Source organism: Squalius cephalus (genome assembly GCF_949319135.1).
Source record: "Squalius cephalus genome assembly, chromosome: 24".
In the NCBI taxonomy this organism is placed as follows: Eukaryota; Metazoa; Chordata; class Actinopteri; order Cypriniformes; family Leuciscidae; genus Squalius; species Squalius cephalus.
In genome coordinates this window covers 2,048,874-2,069,945 of record NC_137145.1, presented here as the reverse complement: position 1 = coordinate 2,069,945, position 21,072 = coordinate 2,048,874, and the positions used below count along the sequence as shown (strand labels likewise).

The window sequence follows — 21,072 nt, the reverse complement described above, 5'->3', positions numbered from 1 at the left end:
TATTGTGCCTTTAATGTGTGCCGTGGACAGAAGATCAATGGCCGAGATCAGGATTTTTGTTGAATAATACATTCATTTTGGTTTGTTTTTCACCAAACCTTATCATATACCCCCAGAACGCTTGGAATATACACGACACACGTTGCATGGTGTCACATTCACCGTCTGTCATCGTCCTGTCTGCACTACAGTTCCCAGAATCCTCCTTGTTTCCACACCTGAACTCACTCCCTTCATTACCCGCCTGTTCGTCATCATCATCATCTGCATCACCTGTCTTGTGTTCATCTGTGTGTGTATTTAAGTTCCTGGTTTTCACTCTTCACTTGTCGGTCAATGTTTATGTTAGGTTATCTATGTTCTGAGCACACGCTCCCTTTTTGTTTGTATTTGTTTATATTGAGAATTAAAATCTTGGAATTCATCATCTTCGTGTTCGTCTCCTACATCATCCACCCAGAAGCCTGACAGATTGACCGACCAAGGTAATGGATGAACACCTCAAATTCATCCTCGTGGCTCAGGAGAACCACGACATCCTGAGCTTTGCCAAGGAGTTTTGGCAGCTCGCCCTCTTAAGCTCTTTGAAGGACGAAACCCTCAGCACCCTGTTCTGGATCGGGGCCTCTTTCCATCGTCCTCTCAACCTCCCAGACACCACCGGACTGAGTTGGAAGGAGACGGTAACCCGGTGTCTGGAGAGTGTTGCGACCCGGTCCAGAACACCACCCAACCCAGCACTTCACGCCAGTCCAGCCGAGCCCGCACTTCACGCTAGATCTGCCGAGTCCAAAGCAGTATGCGCCGTGCCCGCCAAGCCAGAGACTGTCCGCCCAGTGTCTCCTGTTCCTGTCCTCAGCCAGAGTCCGGACGAGAAGGACTTAATTGACCTTTTTTCAGAGCTCCCTTCGCCGCTGGTTCCGTCCAGCACAGAGCCTTCTTCACAGCTGGTTCCGTCCAGCAGAGACCCTTCACCACTGGTTCCGTCCAGTTCAGAGCCCTCTTCGCCGCTGGTTCTGTCCAGTTCAGAGCCCTCTTCGCCGCTGGTTCCGTCCAGTTCAGAGCCCTCTTCGCCGCTGGTTCTGTCCAGTTCAGAGCCCTCTTCGCCGCTGGTCCTGCCCAGCTCAGAGCCCTCTTCGCCGCTGGTTCCGTCCAGTTCAGAGCCCTCTTCGCCGCTGGTCCTGCCCAGCTCAGAGCCCTCTTCGCCGCTGGTTCCGCCCAGTTCAGAGCCCTCTTCGCCGCTGGTCCCGTCCAGCTCAGAGCCCTCTTCGCCGCTGGTTCTGTCCAGTTCAGAGCCCTCTTCGCCGCTGGTCCTGCCCAGCTCAGAGCCCTCTTCGCCGCTGGTTCCGCCCAGTTCAGAGCTCCCTTCGCCGCTGGTTCCGTCCAGCACAGAGCCTTCTTCACAGCTGGTTCCGTCCAGCAGAGACCCTTCACCACTGGTTCCGTCCAGTTCAGAGCCCTCTTCGCCGCTGGTTCTGTCCAGTTCAGAGCCCTCTTCGCCGCTGGTTCCGCCCAGTTCAGAGCCCTCTTCGCCGCTGGTTCCGTCCAGTTCAGAGCCCTCTTCGCCGCTGGTTCTGTCCAGTTCAGAGCCCTCTTCGCCGCTGGTCCTGCCCAGCTCAGAGCCCTCTTCGCCGCTGGTCCTGCCCAGCTCAGAGCCCTCTTCGCCGCTGGTTCCGCCCAGTTCAGAGCCCTCTTCGCCGCTGGTTCCGCCCAGTTCAGAGCCCTCTTCGCCGCTGGTCCTGCCCAGCTCAGAGCCTTCTTCGCCGCTGGTCCTGCCCAGCTCAGAGCCCTCTTCGCCGCTGGTCCCGCCCAGCTCAGAGCCCTCTTCGCCGCTGGTCCTGCCCAGCTCAGAGCCCTCTTCGCCGCTGGTCCCGCCCAGCACAGAGCCCTCTTCGCCGCTGGTCCTGCCCAGCTCAGAGCCCTCTTCGCCGCTGGTCCCGCCCAGCTCAGAGCCCTCTTCGCCGCTGGTCCCGCCCAGCTCAGAGCCCTCTTCGCCGCTGGTCCCGCCCAGCTCAGAGCCTTCTTCGCCGCTGGTCCCGCCCAGCTCAGAGCCCTCTTCGCCGCTGGTCCCGCCCAGCTCAGAGCCCTCTTCGCCGCTGGTCCCGCCCAGCTCAGAGCCCTCTTCGCCGCTGGTCCCGCCCAGCACAGAGCCCTCTTCGCCGCTGGTCCCGCCCAGCTCAGAGCCCTCTTCGCCGCTGGTCCCGTCCAGCACAGAGCCCTCTTCGCCGCTGGTCCTGCCCAGCTCAGAGTCCTCTTCGCCGCTGGTCCTGCCCAGCTCAGAGCCCTCTTCGCCGCTGGTCCCGCCCAGCTCAGAGCCCTCTTCGCCGCTGGTTCCGTCCAGTTCAGAGCCCTCTTCGCCGCTGGTCCTGCCCAGCTCAGAGCCCTCTTCGCCGCTGGTCCCGCCCAGCTCAGAGCCCTCTTCGCCGCTGGTTCTGCCCAGCTCAGAGCCCTCTTCGCCGCTGGTTCCGCCCAGCTCAGAGCCCTCTTCGCCGCTGGTTCCGCCCAGCTCAGAGCCTTCTTCGCCGCTGGTCCTGCCCAGCTCAGAGCCTTCTTCGCCGCTGGTCCTGCCCAGCTCAGAGCCTTCTTCGCCGCTGGTCCCGCCCAGCTCAGAGCCCTCTTCGCCGCTGGTCCCGCCCAGCTCAGAGCCCTCTTCGCCGCAGGTTCCGCCAAGCTCAGAGCCCTCTTCGACGCTGGTCCTGCCCAGCTCAGAGCCTTCTTCGCCGCTGGTCCTGCCCAGCTCAGAGCCCTCTTCGCCGCTGGTCCTGCCCAGCTCAGAGCCCTCTTCGCCGCTGGTCCCGCCCAGCACAAAGCCCTCATCGCTGGATCTGCCCAGCACAAAGCCCTCATCGCTGGATCTGCCCAGCACAAAGCCCTCATCGCTGGATCTGCCCAGCACAAAGCCCTCACCGCTGGATCTGCCCAGCACAAAGCCCTCATCGCTGGATCTGCCCAGCACCGAGCCCTCTCTGGTACCCGGGACTTTTCCCAAGTATTTTTTTGGGGGGGGCCCATAGGGCTCCGTCCTGGCCACCTGAGGGGTCCTCACCACCATGGCCACCTGAAGGGTCTTCTCCGCCGTGGCCACCTGAAGGGTCTTCACCGCCGTGGCCACCTGAAGGGTCTTCTCCGCCATGGCCACCCGAAGGGTCCGCACCGCCTTGGCCACCCGAAGGGTCCGGACCGCCATGGCCACCCGAAGGGTCCTCACTGCCGTGGTCGCCTGAGGGGACATCACCGCCCTGGCCACCCGAAGGGTCCTCTCCGCCGTGGCCACCCGAAGGGTCCTCACCGCCGTGGCCGCCCGAGGGGTCGTCTCCGTCCTGGCCACGCCCACAGCCTGCTCCACCGTGACCACACCCACAGTCTGCTCCGCCCTGGAGGCTTCCTGCCTTGTCTCCCTTGCCTTGTCTTCCCCGTCAGCCTCCAGGGCGCCCACCCTCCCACCCCTTTGGTCTTTCTACGGCGCGAGGACGCGCCTACCGGGAGGGGGGAGTAATGTCACATTCACCGTCTGTCATCGTCCTGTCTGCACTACAGTTCCCAGAATCCTCCTTGTTTCCACACCTGAACTCACTCCCTTCATTACCCGCCTGTTCGTCATCATCATCATCTGCATCACCTGTCTTGTGTTCATCTGTGTGTGTATTTAAGTTCCTGGTTTTCACTCTTCACTTGTCGGTCAATGTTTATGTTAGGTTATCTATGTTCTGAGCACACGCTCCCTTTTTGTTTGTATTTGTTTATATTGAGAATTAAAATCTTGGAATTCATCATCTTCGTGTTCGTCTCCTACATCATCCACCCAGAAGCCTGACACATGGGACCATTCTCTGACACTTCTGAATCTTGATGCTGGTCACTATTCACTGCCATTATCTGGACAAGCAGAAGCGGGCCTTTTTTTTTTCTTTCTCTTTTTGTGGTCTGAAAAAGAAAGAAGGACACACGGCATTAGAACAACACCAGTGCTGCGTTCCAGTCCAAAATTGTCATGCCCTTCACTTGCTAATTTCCCTCCGTCTCGTTCACTCGGATGTACGTCATTGCGAGCGCCCACTACTGGCGGAAACTGCGGCGGGCTGAATTGGAACGTCCTAAGCCCTTGATCACTTGGAATCAGCTATGTAGTTGATTTATTATTTACATTTGTTTTCCCTTTAAGAATTTGTTTAATGCAGCATCCAAATGTAAAATGATGTTTGGGTTGTTTTCAATTAAAAAAAAAAAAAAAATTATATATCATAGTTGTTGTGGTGGTGATTAGACGAGATCTGTGGTGACGTCACAATCATACTGCATTGTGGGACATATAGGTGCCTGAAGTGTACATATGAAGTAGACTCGCTCCCTCTGTCAAAATCATAGACAGTATATAAACTGGACACAGCGACCCCATTGGATTCAACGGAGACAAGTGAAGTCAATTAGAAGCTCTCACTTCCTGATGGCTGAGCAACTGAGCAGACTCAAACTGAGCTTGACGACGTAGATGTGACGTGAGCAACCCGTCTGTCTTCTAGTAGCTGTGCCGAGAGAAATCTGAATCATTCCCTCCGAATCTTGCAGAGATGGAGAGTGTGAGTAGGAGCTGTCCATGAGCTAGGAGCAGGAGAAACTTTTGCTAAGTATTCTGATTAATAATGTTGTCATTTTGCCTCCACGTCCCCCCGATTGCGCGCGAGCTTCTCCTCCTGTCCATACGGTAATCTCTCTAATGTGCGACAGGGAGTCGCGTGGTTATGACACAATCGTTAGCCTATTTTTACAAAAATTGCTTCTACGGGGCCATAACGTAAGATACAAGGTAATGGAGCCTTTTATACATTGTCCTGTTTCTTTAGAAATAAATAATGGACAAATAGAGTCTTTAAACGCCTCAGATGTAAAGTTATTCGCTGTCAAAGTGACGCCAAAATGAATGGGAGTCAATGGAATGCTAACAGTAGGTGGAGGTCCGCTAATAAATGGCGGCGCCCGGGGAAGCTTCAAAATAATATGAAACCCTGCCCCCCTGGTCAAAATCGAGGGAACGAGGGTCTGTTCATCTAAACTTCCCTCGTCCACTTCACAAAGTGGAACGCACTTCAAAATGGCGGCGGGGATTCCCCCGAGGGGAAGTGCTTAGGGAAGTTCGCAAGTGCGTGTCTAAAAGTGGACTGGAACGCAGCATAGGGTGAGTAAAATTTTAATTTGACGAGCTATCCCTTTAAACTTTTTTTTTTTTTAAGAAATATATATTTTTTAATATTGCAGTTTTATCTGACTTTTTTACAGAATGACCAGCTTTATTATGAACTCAGGAACAAGGTAGTATTTTATTTTGAAAAATGTCACATCAGAATTTTCCAGCAAAAACATCACATCAGAACACCAAAGACACAGAGAAAAGTTATTGATTGTAGAATGTGTGGAGCTGCTGGATTCAGTGCAGCAGGAAGTAGGAGAGCAGAGAACAGCAGAGGAACAGGAAGCTCTGGATGACACTCTGAGCACCGTTACACAGGTTCCCCTCACAACATGAGAAGCTCTGAACATTTGATGTGGCATTACAAAGAGATTTAGAGACACAGCCTTTTCTAACCATTAACTGGCCATCAACATTCGCTGATATAAAGAAAGAAGAAAAAGAAAAAACAAAGGTTTATTCAGTCTAAGCTGTACATTGGTATTTGTGATCTGTATCAAATGTTTAAACCTAAGAGAGTTTAAAAGATAATGATCTTCCTTTTCCAGATTCTCACCTGTCATTGTTAAGCAGCGGTCTTCAACCCCTGTACAGCTCAATGTTTTTGAGCAGCTCTTTTCATTACAAGTGTAACATTTCTTTCCATTCGGGACGCGATCTACAGAAGAAAAACAATAAATTATTTGATTTTATTTTCTGTACAAAATATCCAATGAAACAACACTCCTTTATCTGCTCCATTCCATCAGTTCACGACAGACAGCCACACCCTGCATTTTATTTTCTGATTGAATGTCATTTGGAAGTACAATGAGTGTTGACTTTACAGATGATTTGCACGTTGTCATTTAAGTACAATACCTGGAGGATCTGGGCGGTTACACAGGTCTGTGTTACAGCAGGATTTAGTCACCCATGCATAGCCGTAGTAGTTATAGGACCAACTTTCACAGTCAGAATCACAACTTTTAGACGTTCCTTTAGCAGTAAAGTCACCTAAAAAATATGAATGATACAGGAAAGACCAATTAAACTGGAAAATTGATTTATAAATGTCAACATTTAGAACTTTTCTTATTTGTGACCCCGGATCACAAAACCAGTCTCGAGTCGCACGGGTATATTTGTGGCAATATCCAACAATACATTGTATGGGTCAAAATTATCGATTTTTCTTTTATGCCAAAAATCATGAGGATATTAAGTAAAGATCATGTTCCATGAAGATATTTTGTAAATTTCCCACCTTAAATATATAACAAAATGATTTTTGTGAGTGAATGCTGCACAATCGCCAATAGAAATGCACAACTTTAAAGGAGATTTTCTCAATGTTTCGATTTTTCTGCACCCTCAGATTCCAGATTTACAATAGTTGTATCTCAGACAAATATTGTCCTATCCTAACAAACCATACATCAATGGAAAGCTTATTTATTCAACTTTCAGATGATGTATAAATCTCAATTTTAATAAAATTACCCATAAGACTGGTTTTGTTAGTCCAGGGTCACATTTACATTTTTTAAATAAAGATCACAATCTGAGAGAAAACAAATAGAAAAAATCTTTGTAGAATATTTTGTGATTGAAATGGTTAATTCCATCAGAAAAACAAGTATTTGTTCCGTCGCAGCTCCAGTAAATAACAGCAGCGTCTCCAACTTTAAATCATATTGGACTTGCCATCTTGTATCACTCCTGCTGAAGTCTGGCAGCAAGATCCAGCTGGACATGTTGTAGGCGTTTGGATTGCACAAGAATCCGTCTTTATGCCGCACTCAAAACACTGGAGAGAGTGTCCTTGAGTAATAAAAAAGAGAGAAAGAGACATCATTTGACATCTGAGAAAGAGACAAAAGAGACATCTGTATTTGTACCCAGTAACTTACAAGTGTTATTTGTCTTTGTACCTGCAGAAAAAATAAGGAAAAGAAGAAAAACTGAGATCTGCAGATCCATCTTTGGTCAGGAAGTGAATGAAATGATGTGCCCGTTTCAGCGCTTCTTTTATAGCGTATCAAAAGGGGAGGATCTTCATGAGAAAATGAACGTTTAACAGAAGTAGACATTTCTTGAAACAGAAACTTAATCTCACATTTGAGAGTTACATTTAATGAGGATTTCCAAGAAATGTAGGAAGAAATAATGATTTGATCCCCTGCTGATATTGTAAGTTCCCACTTACAAATAAATTAAGGGTCTATAATTTTTATGGTAGGTTTATTTAATGGATATAGAATATCAACCAAAAAATCCATTATACAGTGCTATGCATAAGTTTAGACACCCATACTAAAGTTGACTAAAAAGAGGAATAAAAAATCATCTTTTGGAAATTGAACTTAATGCCTTAATTAAAAAAATGAGGAAAAATCCAACCTTTAAGGACACCAATTTTCTTTGTGAATGAATAATGTATCGTAAATAAATAAATGTTCTTCCCTAAAATACAGGGTGCATAAGACTGGACACCCCTATGTTAAATTCCCATAGAGGCAGGCAGATTTTTATTTTTAAAGGCCAGTTACTTCATGGATCCAGGATACTATGCATCCTGATAAAGTTCCCTTGGCCTCTGGAATTAAAATAGCCCCACATCATCACATAGCCTCCATGGTTTTATTTCAGTTAGCCTAATAGCTGGTTTGATTTGCATTGAGAGATGATCTTATGGAAAGTACTCCATGCCAATATCTAGGTATGGTGAAGGCTGTGTGATGATGTGGGCAGGATTTTCTGGCTTCATTTTCCATCAGGATTTGCACCTGCCCACACTGCCAAAAGAACCAAAACCTGGTTCAATGACCATGGTATCACTGTGTAATTACTGTGTGATTTCATGTAATATTCACATTTTTTGAAGTCCTGTTTTTGTGGGTTTTATGAGCTGGAAGCCCAAATTATGTACAAATAAACAACTAAATACTTGAAATCGTTTAAGCTGTGGGCCCTGAATCTATAATCTATGGAAGTTTAATGTTTTGAATGGAATTATGGAAATAAATAAACTTTTCCATGATATTCTAATTTTTTGGAAAGGGTCTGTATGCTGAGGAGATGAACTGATCGGGAAGATCATGTATGAAACTATCTTTAGTGGTAGACAGAGCCGGACAGTAACGGAGTATATTTACTTGAGTACAGTACTTAAGTACAATTTTGAGGGATCTGTACTTTACTCGAGTATCATTTTTGGGGAGTACTCATGACTTTACTCAAGTAAATTTGAGAGGCAAATATTGTACTCTTTACTCCACTACATTTCTATCCATAACCGTGAGTACCCGTTACTTCTTCTAAAAAAAAAAAAAAAAAAAAAAAGGAAAAAAGAAAAATCTTGGAAACCCTCTATTTGTTGTTTCCCTCTCAAACGTGATTGGATTGCGCAGGCACCACTGATTGGGACAGCCTATCAGCAATCACCTTCAGCTTTCCGCCAAAGTCAACTCCATGGTTAGATTCAGATAAGAGACGAAACCATGGATGAAACAATGGATGAAGACGCAGCAGATCCATCCTGGGAATGTGCCAACCCATTGCCCCACCTCGCCAGACTATTTCAATTTTCTGAACAAGTTAATGATAGTTTTCGCTTCAAGTGTTTGCTGTGTTTACCAATGTAAGCACTGTGGCAGTAGTAATGCAATATTTAGAAAATGTACTCTTGTACTCTTGATACTCAAGTACTTTTAAAAACAAGTACTTCAGTACTTTTACTTAAGTGGACATCTGACTGTAGTACTTTTACTTGTACTTGAGTAAAATTTAGCAAGGGGTATCTGTACTTTTTACTCAAGTAATGAAGCTGTGTACTCTGTCCGCCTCTGGTGGTAGAAGTGATAGTTCTACTATATTTGTAACACGGCTTTGCAAGCCATGGTTAAATGAAGTATACGCAAGACTAGATAATGATCTGTCTGAGATTTCATCGCTCTGCTGCAGAATTTCAACGGCATCAACAATGATTCTACGTTACAATATAAGATTTATGATGAAGTATGATTACGGCAATGAGTGGGTCCTGACACATGTTGCCTAACTCCAATAGAGTTTAGAATGTCTGCAAATGCCAATACCAATGCGTCTTTTTCATTATCCACATGGTTATTAAAATCATTAACAATTGGTACTTTTTCTGCAGCCAGTACTAACTCCGAAGTCTGTATGGTGCCCTGGTGGCCTGTATACAGTAGCTAGCACAAATGTCAAACGGGATTTATCATTTACACTAGTTAGTGTTACATTTAGTCAATGTCTCCATTTGGAGGATTTTTTTTTTTCTTGGTCTGAGTTTTTAAAGAAATTTTTGCAAAAGGCTCAGCGCAATTCTCTAGCCAGATCAGCCCGTAATGCTGAGTGTCTTTCATAAACTCAGCATTATTTATTTTTCTGAAATGATTAACTCTAGTAGATTATGCTGTAAACATGTCACCACAAATGTGTGTTCAGGTTAGTGACGGATAAAGTCCAGTTTTATGGGGAACAAATGTCATGCCAACTGAGAGTTTACAGCTCCGGCTAATTCTTGGTACTGGTTCAAGTGTGCTTATACTGTAAAGGCTAAAAAGGGAATTTCCTTTTCGGGGTATATATAGGAATCATGGAATTAAATTGAATACCTTTTTAGACCTTTTTTAAGACCCGCTCCATACATGTCAAGACCTCATCACCACTTCAAGTTTTAAACCGTTACATCGGCGACACCTTATTGATTGTAATATAGCACAACTAAATAGTCTTAGTTTGTGATAACTCCTTATCAATGGAACATAATTCAGAAAGGTGGGAACGAAGCACAAGATAATTCATTGAGTAACTAACCCAATGCAAGGTTTATCAGAAAGAGAAACCAGAAACCAGAATTAGACCAATTGACAAAACTTATTGAAGAGGGAAAATAAACCTCTCCGAGCTAAAGGGACAATGAGTTCACAAAGTATATTCAAAAGACGTATTTGTAACATTTACTCTTCTAACTGTCTGCAAACTCTTTTGTGGTACACTTCTCATGACCAACACCTGACTGGTTAGACAGTTTACCTGTGATTGTGGAGTGCCTGATTTGATGCACCAGAGCAGAGTGTCAGTATTAATGGTGTGCACGAATATTCGATCTGTAATTATTGTTCAAAAAAATAAAATACTATTCGAATTTTACTACGTTGATTTGCTGGCCGTAAATGCAGTGAATTTGCCAATTACCTAAAGATCCATCTTTTCATAAACACTTGACCCACTAAATCTTTGTTTAAAAAACAAACAAAAAAACTGCTATGTGCACTGTGCTACACTAACTGGGACTTGTCACTGCACTTGTTGCTTCTATTGTTCTTTTAATTTTTAAGTCACTTTGGATAAAATATAATTGTAAATGTGTAAAATAAGTTATATTAGAGTATAAAGGTATACAGCAATTGCCTTTTAATGTGGATATTTTTACATGTTCTAAATTATATACTAAGCTTGTATTTCCTATCATTCACTTATCTTGATGTTTAGTGTTTGTTTAATGAGTAATGCTGTAAATGTGCAGGTATTCTGTACTTATACCATCCATCTTCTTCCGCTTATCCGGGGCCGGGTCGCGGGGGCAGCAGTCTAAGCAGAGATGCCCAGACTTCCCTCTCCCTGGACACTTCCTCCAGCTCTTCCAGGGGGACACCGAGGCGTTCCCAGGCCAGCCGGGAGACATAGTCTCTCCAGCGTGTCCGTCTTCCCCGGGGTCTCCTCCCAGTGGGACACGCCCAGAACACCTTCCCGGGAAGGCGTCCAGGAGGCATCCGGAACAGATGCCCGATCCACCTCCTCCACTTGTACTTATACATTTAGTTCATTTAACAGAAATTGACTGTACATTTGCTATTATTAAGTACTTAATTAGAGATTGGTCAAAGTTGTGAAATAAAGTTAAATAAAACTGTAAATATACAAACTTTCTATTTGAATTTATTGCATTTTTATACATAACTTCATAGTTATTTTACACAGAAAAACTATATATTAAAAGATAATTACTGTAGATAGACAGCATTATTATAAAATAACTTTATAAAACCCTAAATTTACAGTTTAACCTGAAAGTTAAATGTTTTTTTTAATGTAATTTGACATAATTTATCTGTTTTTCCATGGTTTAATAAGCCATTATCAACAGTAATGTACTGCAATTTCATTCATTTTTACTGTAAAGTCAATTCTGTATTTTTACGGTTTTTGCCTGTAATTTTGAAATGGTTATTTGCTGTAATTTAACGGAATCCGTCTGGAAACTTTGCTGCCAGAGATTTACCGTTGTTTTACGGGATTTGTTTTTACAGTGTACGTGGTAAACATAACTTGACGATAGCCTACTTTGACGTTTTGTTCTACAAAGTGAATTACACTCCGTAGGGGAGAGCGGGGCACAAAGTAACGCTTTTTGACTTTCTCAGTTTGTGTAAATCTACTTAGGGTTCAGAGTATTTATTTTTTCCCACATTAATTTCCCACATGTCTAGTACAATTATTCAAGATTCAAGAACTTTATTTGCCATTTGTGCTTGCACACATAGGAACTCTTGTGCGTTTGTTGCTCAGACAGTCAAGTCAAGTTTAAAAAGACACACAAGGAAGACATAAATCTATCTATAAAACATATACATTGTAAATTGCACAAAACCCGTTAAAAGTGTAGAATTTGCATTGTGAATTGCACAAGTATATTGCATATTACATATTGCACAGGCCCCAGAGACAACATAATATGATATATTATGTGGTTTTGTTTTATTAGCTTTTTCTGGATATACCCCGAAAGAATGGAAGTGAAATGTGACAACATGCCCCATAGGTGGGGTACATTGTAACATGACATATTATGACAGCTTAAAATGTTATCTGATCTAATAAAAAAAATATACAAGACAAACTTTTTGAGTTTTGACTACAAACACAGGAAAACACAGCTATACAACATAGTTCAAAACAAATAAATAATTGGTAATTTCTGAACATTGACTCTCAGTCTTTATTCACCTTTTTTCTCATGTTTTCTCAATAGAATGAATAAAAGTATAGAATATAATATCATATTTCTAATAGGGGCTCAGTGTGACAACATGCCCCGTCTGCACAACTGGGATTTAAGCCATGCTAGTGTCTTCTGCTAGTTAACGAAGCATTAAAGAATGATCTCAACTGTTAAATAACATATGGAGATTAAAATAATATCAGATTTGTCTAATTTTAAATAAACACAAAAAACAGAGATGAAAAATTAACTTAAGTAAGAAATGTACTTTTGCTATGGTTTAATAAATGTCTATGGATATCTTCCAAAAAAATAATAATTTTGGCGCAATTTTTTCTCTATATAGTGTTGATATGGCAACTAGTATACACCAGGTTTCGTCATCCTAGCATGAAGTATTTAAAAACAAGTGTGTTAGCCCCGCGTTACGTTGTGCCCCGCGCTCCCCTACACGTAAGTGTCCCCGGCTTTATGCAGTTATGAGAGAGAGAGAGAGAGAGAGGGAGAGAGAGAGAGAGAGAGAGAGAGAGAGGGAGAGAGGGAGGCATGTGCGTCAATACTATTATTTATTTATTAATTCAATTCGTTTTAATTAATTCGTTCAAGTCCTTTTAACAAGTAGGCTTATCATTAATTATTTATTTGTTATGTTATCTGCAATAATTACGAAAACCCGTGCAGCAGGACTATCAATTTATTTATATATTCAGTTTAATTTTCTATTGATTAGATAGGACTATATACTTTATTTATTACTATATACTTTTTATATACTTTATTTATTAAAATTAAACTGCATTTTTCCATTGATTGTGAAGTTAGACATCGAAAATTGCAGATCAAGCGCATGGGGCTGCATTGATATTTTTCTTGTATCCGTTATTAGAGTCAACTACGCGGAGTGATATGGAACTGTAATGCGGCCAAGGTCAACCTGCCTGGAACTACTTTAGCCGTGCGTTTCCCTGAAAATAATTGCGCACCTTAGAACGTTCGTCAACCAATCAGATTCAAGCATTCAACGGCCCTGTAGTATAAGCACGCTTATTAAAAACGCAGATTTTTATGCAGTTTATTTTTGAAAACGTATGTTTCTAATAAGTTACTAGATTAGAACAGTTAGCGAGTGCGTGTGGTTTACGTTGTAGAACAAAACGTCCATTATATAAACTCACAGCGAAACCGGCGTTGAATTAGTCCCCGATGTCATTCGAAATAACTGGATTTCTCCCGCCGGTTTTAAAGGTCCAGTGTAGGCTACATCATCATCTTGGCTGACACAATGATTTCTGTGCTTATTTGACTGTAAAAAATTACCCACGACAATATTTGCGCATATAGGCAGGTTTTTAATTCGTCAAGAGGCATAAACATAATTGCAGTGACGTCTGGTCGCAATTATCAAAACACAAGAGTACAATCATTTTCAATTTCTTTCCTTTGGTGGTGCAAAGCTACACCCAAGACATTTCAGTCTTTGCAATTAATTCTAACAAATCTTTCATATAAGTTTAAAGCATTTCTACAGGCCTAACAATACCTCCGATTTTTATTTAGGCCTATATATATATATATATATATATTTTTTTTTTTTTAAGGCAAAGCACTGGTCAGTTTTGAAATGTTTGGCTATTTTGCTTCCAAACATTTGTCTCCTTCAGAATAATGTGAAAAAAAGCCCATCCAAAATACAAATGTAAGTATTCGTTTTATTGCACTTCATCTGTAGTTTTCAATTTCAATACATCTCTTAAAAGGCCGTGAGATTTTTTCTTCTCTTCAGTTTTATTGACACCATGTTAATGTAACTATTTATTCCTAAAAACAAACAAACAATTTTGTCTGTTGGGAGCATTTTCTGATTCATGAAGATATTCAGAATGTCAACAAAATGAAAAAAAAAATATTTTGAACCTCCAATCTTCAGATTTCTGTTCCGGGAAATGTATGCAAATGAGTACATATTTAATTAGACAATGCCTCATTTGCATATTGTATTCACAATCATCTTTAATGTAATTACGTGTTAAATTAAGTATGAAATGTCCAAATATTTCATTTAAAAAATAATGTAGGCCTAATTGATGTTCAATTATTCACTTAATATGCTTATTATTTATTAATTAACAATTTAACAACTAAAAAAAAGTTTAATTTGTTGTATTATGCACTATATAGTAACCTATACATATTTTAAATTAGTACTGTTCGTATGTACTTGATAGACACCCGATTTCGAGGGAGGACCCGATTAGCCATAAATTCTACGCATGCGCGAGAAGCCTTCCGTTATCCTCTGATCGCGCATGCGCACTGGCTGCGCTCGCGCTCGAATGCGTCTGCTCCTATGGAAACGCAGTGGGAGGCATGGGATGTTTGAAGTGTGGAAAACCGGAAGTGGAGGGAGATTCGAAACAGCGGATAAATTAGACGCGGAGTGTGTTTATTAAAGTCATGGGATGATGGTAGAGTATAAAGACACTTTAATACCCATTTAGGACTGTACAGAGCTACAGTGTGTGTGTGTGGATCATGTTTGACGTTGTGTTTACAAACCGCAGCTAACGGTATTACTGCGCATGCTAATGACAGTTATTTATTTCTTGAATATGAATAGAGCTCAATCGTATTAGTTTCTTCATTCGCAAATGTTGCTTTCATCCATTTCAAACGGATTAAAGGATGTGTTTATACTAATAGTGTAACTTAGCTGTTGTAATACAGTATTCTGGCTGCTGATTTGATTTGCTGCGGTTAAATTATGCAAAATATTGATAATATGGTTAATGTTAGATTCAAGTTTATTTACTTAAATACCTTATATTTGATTTATCTTGCTAACTAAGTGCTGTGGTTGAATTTTGTAGTAAATTGTGGTCAGGCTACAAGCATTCACTTTTACTCATATTAAAATAAGTATGTTTATTTGTACTTGTATTGATAATTTAGCTGTAAACCAGGTTAAAAAGGATAAATACTGCACATGATTCAAAGGTTGTATACTCTGCTTCAATATCTTGTTTAACATGTTATGTGGGCTGTAAATAAGAGTAGATTTCACTCCTGCTGTTTTTAATTCTCTCGATCCACATGAAGCTGGATGTTGTAGGAAACAGAGCCTCTGGTCCTCTGAAACGCCCCGTCAGTGCCGAGAATGGATGTGAAGTTCGAGGTTTTGTTGTCGTCCAGCATCAAGCGCCGGAAGCCGTGGCCCAGATTCTGCTGGCTTGGCCGGGTGAGATCATACGTGTACACATTTGTACTTTTTTAATGCTTTGAACACCAATATCAAAGTCAAAAGTCATTTATTGTCATGTTACCAAGTACAATAAAATACTTGAACGCTACTCCACAGACAAAATACAATAAACCTCACTGCTATATAAACACAAAATATGCATATATATACAGAAATGACAAAATAAGTGTCAAGCAACAAGATCAGTGGCAAAATAAATAAAGAGTGACATATGACAATAAAGTGACTTTTTTTGACACAACCATTTTTTTTATCAGTAAGATTGTTGAATGTTTTTAATAGAAGTCTCTTCTGCTCACCAATTCTGCCTTTATTTGATCAAAAATGATATATTATTATGTAATCATATCATTTAAAATAGCTGTTTTCTACACTGATAATAATCATAAATGTTTCTTGAGCATCAAATCCTCATATTAGAGTGATTTCTGAAGGATCATGTGACACTGAAGACTGGAGTAATGATGCAGAAAATTCAACTTTGATCACAGGAATAAATTACACTTTACTAGATATTCACATAAAAAACAGCTCTTTTACATTATAAGAATATTTCACAGTTTTTACCGTGTTTTGGATCAAATAAATGCAGTCTTGGTGAGCAGAAGAGACTTCTTTTTACTGATCTAGAAGTTTTGAACAGTAGTGCATGTCAACACTGTTTTCTTTCAGGAAAAAGAGGGTGTTTTTCTGTTAGATGACAATCGGATTAGTGAAGTACATTTGCCTTCGGGACGGACCAAAAAGAAGATCCCCAAACTTCAGCCGCTGTTGCAGAGGGTGGTGTCCATGTCAGCGTCTCAGAACGGTGAACTCATCAGTGTGTGTGTGTGTGTGTGTGTGTGTGTGTGTGTGTGTTGTGATGGGATCACACGTGTGTTCATCCGTGTTATTCGCAGGTGTGTGGCTGGTGGGTCTGCTGGTCTCTGGAGAACTCTTCCTGTGGAACAAAGACAAGGATTCACTCAAAACGGTCTCAGCAGTTCCTGCGGTTCATCAGCTGGTTTCTTCCATCAAAGGTCTGTGTAAAGTCGGGCATACACCGTGCCACTGCAGCAAGGTTACCTACTCACACTGTTCGAGTAGATCGCATGCGATGTAAAACTAAAGCTTGCATTTTATGTGTTCACACTATACGGTCCGAACGTCGAGCTGTGACTTCACTGCTCACACTGAAATATGCGCGTTGTAATGGCTTTCCAAAGCCTTTGCCGTTGATAATAAGAGTAAGCAAGTTTAGAATGCAAACTAACAGAGTCCATGCAGACGGATGTAGATGCAAACAAATGTCTTTCTTTATTACTTGTGCTCCATTAAACATGGTCTCAAAACGTCTTGTGGCCTTTGCTTGGTCACACGTACACACAAAGCCATACCTTGTAGACCGCATAAGACTAAAATCCACCTTGCGAGCTACTCGGTCAAAAACTGTGTGCTTCCCAATTACCAACACACACACTTGTTGCTCAGGTGCTCTAATTATACACAGTCACAGCGCCACCCAGTGGACAACAACAACTTTACCATACAACAAACGGCTGATATCGTGTATCCAGAGATATTGTCAAAACAAGCATTAGATATCAATATCAAGAGAAGTTATTTCACTGAAGGACTTATTTAGTAAGATTATGCCTGAAAAGGTTTTGGATTTTTTATCATATGTTCATTTAAAAAAAAGTTGTATAATATGACTTAGTTTTATTGTATTTATATGATATTTGTATTTTTCTATCTATCTATCTATCTATCTATCTATCTATCTATCTATCTATCTATAATTAAAATTATTAACAGTCTATATTAATATGTTAGAGCACTGCAATAATCAGTCATTAATGAAAATTAAAAACAGCAGGTGGCTTGGAAGACGTGGGTAATTGCAACACGAACTGGAGGTAAGCAACAGTAATTTGCAATAGTTTATTAGCTACAGAACTTAAACATCTCCCTCTTTTGATTTCTTTCTTGCTGCATTAAAGATGAAATGGTTTAACTTCTGTTTTCGCTCAGGCGCAGTGAGGGGAAAAACACAGAGTTTAGGGCAATCGGTTCGTAGCTTTGCTTCAACTGTGCGATATGGTCACGAGGAGCGACCAAAATTTCTGACATGCCAGAAATTCATCCGACCATCCGATTGCCGGTCGGGAGATGTTAATCGCCTCTCGTTTCCCCCGTACACTGCACGACAAATGCATGCGATACTCGTTCAGTGTGAGTAGGTAACCTTTAACCTTAAAAGGACACAAGCTGTTATAGCTCCACCCCCTGTGCTGGGAGCAGCAGCTCATTTGCATTTAAAGGAACAGACACAAAACGGTGCGTTTTTGCTCACCCTCAAAAAGTGACAACTTTAACATGCTATATAAAAATATCTGTGGAGTATTTTGAGCTAAAACTTCACACACACACTCTGGGGACATCAGAGACTTATTTTACATCTTGTGAAAAGGGCATTATACCACCCCTTTAATCACTTTACACACTGCCGTCATAAAAAAAATTCGGATCAGGTTCGATTTTCTGCGTTTTCCACATCCGTAGCAAGCATTTCGGGAGGTGTTTTGATAATTCAGAGCCACCGAATGAAGAATACGACCTTAAGAGTTCAACTTTTCCTGATGCACATCCAGTAATCATCCTCAAACTAACACGGCTCGTCTTACGCAGGTTCTGCGACTACACTAGGACTTTCTCTGCTGGTTTCGGAGAATGCGCAGAGAGTTTTCCTGGCCGCTCTTACAGGACAGGTATTCCTCTGGGAGTGTACGACACCTCAGGATCTAAGCGGCCCGCGGGACGCCACCATCACGGGACGCTGGAGTCACATATCATGCCGTGAAAACACTCAACTGCCCTCCGTAAAGGACAAAGAGGCTTCCGTTCATAGTGTGTTTGTGAAGAACCAGGTAAAAACAGTGAAAAGAGTCTTAGGGCGTCATCACACCTATAGATTGTGTGTTTTGTTCCGAAACAGGGACTTCATTTGTTACAATGTTGCTTTTTCTCCTTGGTTCGGGTCGCTTTCACAAGGCAACCTTTCGAAGCGTACCAAAATGTGTTGATGCAAGTCACATGCGAGTAACTCTCCTCTTATTGGTTAGAGTTAAGTCTGCGTCATCCATCAAGGTGATTGACAGGTTCGCTCCATGAGCTTATTGTGGCTTTATTTGTAACTGTCGAGACACATGCAAACACTATACGAATGTAGCCGTCATTAAATTATAAACTACATTCTTATTAATACTGCAGTAAATTCACACGCTCTCTGGATCTCCCAGCGCTGCCTAGAGGTTTACTGTGTCGAGACACACGCAAACACTGTGCGAATGTTATGATGCAGCTGGAGCAGGAATCAAGGCTTCGTCGGGACAGTGTTCTCGCACGGAGAAGCGCAAATAAACTACATATTTACATTTGGCAGACGCTTTTATCCAAAGCGACTTACATTGCATTTCAAGATACACATTGACATTCTTATCAGTTCTTGCTTTCCCTGGAAATCAAACCCATGACCTTGGCGTTGCAAAGCTCTACTGTTTGAGCATATTCAAATGAGTGCATATATATATGTATATGTATGCATGTAACAACATTATAAGATGAAGAGGTGCTCTTTTGGTTTTCAGCTGTGATAACTACTCAGAATCAGACACTACTGCTATTTATATGGCACATTTTCAGTTATGAATTATAATACCATTTGGTCCGTTGGGTTGGATTGCTCCCTTAATGTTGCTTAGGTTTTTTGCATATGTGTTATATTTCGCTGTGGTGTTTTTAGGCAGTCGGTGACGCGTGTCTGAGCGCGTTTGTGTTCACTGCTGATGGGAAGCTCACCGTCACCTTGCTGAAAATCCAGTGGGACTCCACATGGGAAAACAAACTCAGGTCAGATGATGTTAAATGTGCTTTTATTTATTAGAATTCCGGCGTAATCTGTTCATTTCACTTGGAAGTATTGTTTATGGTGATTTGTAATTATTATTATTAATAAATGTAATTATTTATTTTACATTGGCCGTTTTTATTATAGATATTTTGCACGCTATTAAATATATGCAAGAAAATACAATTCAAATACTGGGCAGGAAGAGATTATTTAAAGTCTTCAGCTACATCAAACTAATAAAAACAGTCAATATAATCATAACAACAACTAATATTAAAAACCACAGATAGGCAAATAGCATGTATATATTTGTAATAATATGTAAGCATGCATATGTACATGCTTGTGTGAATGTGCATACATATGTCTATCTATAAAAAATATGTACGCATATATACATGTTAGTACAAGCAGAGAGAAAAGTAATTTATATATCAGAAATAATCAGTAATAATATATGCATTTATAAATAATAATAACAAGCTGCTTTTATCTAAAGAAATTTGCATTGCATTCAAGATACGTATAGTGTTTGTTCAGTTCATGCATTTCCTGGAATCATTCCCTGGCCTCTCGATCTTCATTACTTTATTCTGTTTTGTTTGGCAGTCCAGTAGGTTTCAGTGTTAACTGGTCCTCTAAGTGTTTCCCGTTCAACCAGCTCCTGCCTCCATGTAAACCAGTGAAGTCCAGAGGTGCTCTGGTTCCAGCGTTCTCTCCAGATGCTCAACTATTAGCAGTGGTCCTGAACCAGAGAGACCCGAGGGTAAGCTCACCTCTACATTCAGACCTGCAGGCACAGGAATGACATTTGTGCAGTGTTAAAAAGCCTTGTTCTCTGTGATCTGAAAGGCCACGCAGGTGTTGTTCATCAGCACTCAGAACTTTGTGACGGTTTCCAGCCTGTTAGGAGGATGTGGCATGAAGACGCTCATTATTCCAGCTAAATATGTGAGGTGAGTGTTTTAAAAGTCTGGATGGCATCTGATTGGCTGGTTGTATGAACAGGTTTATATTAGCTTGTATGCCAGACTGCTACAATGACATATCTGATATTGATGGAGTTTGTGAGGTTGTTTCCCTCCCCATCTTCAATATTCACCAGTTTTATTTGTCACATGCACAGTCAGTTAAATAAACCTATAAACCTGGTTGCTGCTTAGATGCATAAATAATTGGTAGGTAAAAATGATAAAATAAGATGTGCATTATATATAGTAGGTAAAAATGGTGAAATGATGAAAAAATAGTGGGTAAAAATGGTAAAATAGAATGTGCATTAAATATAAATAGTTGGTAAAATGGTAATATAATCATAATGTGCTTTAAATAGGTGAAGATTATTAAAATAAGATGTGCATTAAATATAAATAAATAGTTGGTCAAATAAGATATGCATTAAATATAAATAGTAGGTAAAAAATATAAAATAAGATGTGCATTAAATACAAATAGTAGGTAAAAAATATCAAATAAGATGTGCATTAAACAGATAAAAATTATAAGTTAAGATATTAATTAAATATAAATAAACAGATAGTAAAAAATATGATGTCCAGTGCATGAAATATTAAAAAAAAAGTAGTTAAAATGGTGTAATAATATATAAATAAGAAATAATGAAAAAATAAGTAGTAGTATGAATGAAGGCATGAATGAATGAATGAGGCATTTATATAGAACTTTTCAAATAATAATAATAATTATTATTATTATTAATAAAC

General features: G+C 41.1%; 1 protein-coding gene and 1 long non-coding RNA gene across 2 annotated transcripts in view; one reads left to right on the top strand and one right to left on the bottom strand.

Annotated features, from left to right (window-relative positions):
- Nucleotides 1-5,399: 5,399 nt before the first annotated feature.
- LOC307152904 lies at nt 5,400-6,176 on the bottom strand. Its single transcript, XR_013820087.1, has 3 exons — nt 6,047-6,176; nt 5,742-5,843; nt 5,400-5,604 (listed from the first exon to the last, which is right to left on the bottom strand). It is a non-coding gene; the product is annotated as an uncharacterized lncRNA (long non-coding RNA).
- Nucleotides 6,177-14,558: 8,382 nt separating this feature from the next.
- The window catches only part of cplane1 (ciliogenesis and planar polarity effector 1), a gene marked incomplete at its 3' end in the record, with an annotated part of 56,145 nt that continues 49,631 nt past the window's right edge, over nt 14,559-21,072 (top strand). Inside the window, exons 1-8 of the mRNA XM_079860465.1 lie at nt 14,559-14,662; nt 15,294-15,432; nt 16,129-16,264; nt 16,356-16,475; nt 18,127-18,365; nt 19,241-19,347; nt 19,958-20,114; nt 20,201-20,304. Of these exons, the coding sequence (XP_079716591.1) occupies nt 15,352-15,432; nt 16,129-16,264; nt 16,356-16,475; nt 18,127-18,365; nt 19,241-19,347; nt 19,958-20,114; nt 20,201-20,304 (944 nt within the window). The 5' untranslated portion in view covers nt 14,559-14,662; nt 15,294-15,351. The remainder of the gene's footprint in view (nt 14,663-15,293; nt 15,433-16,128; nt 16,265-16,355; nt 16,476-18,126; nt 18,366-19,240; nt 19,348-19,957; nt 20,115-20,200; nt 20,305-21,072) is intronic.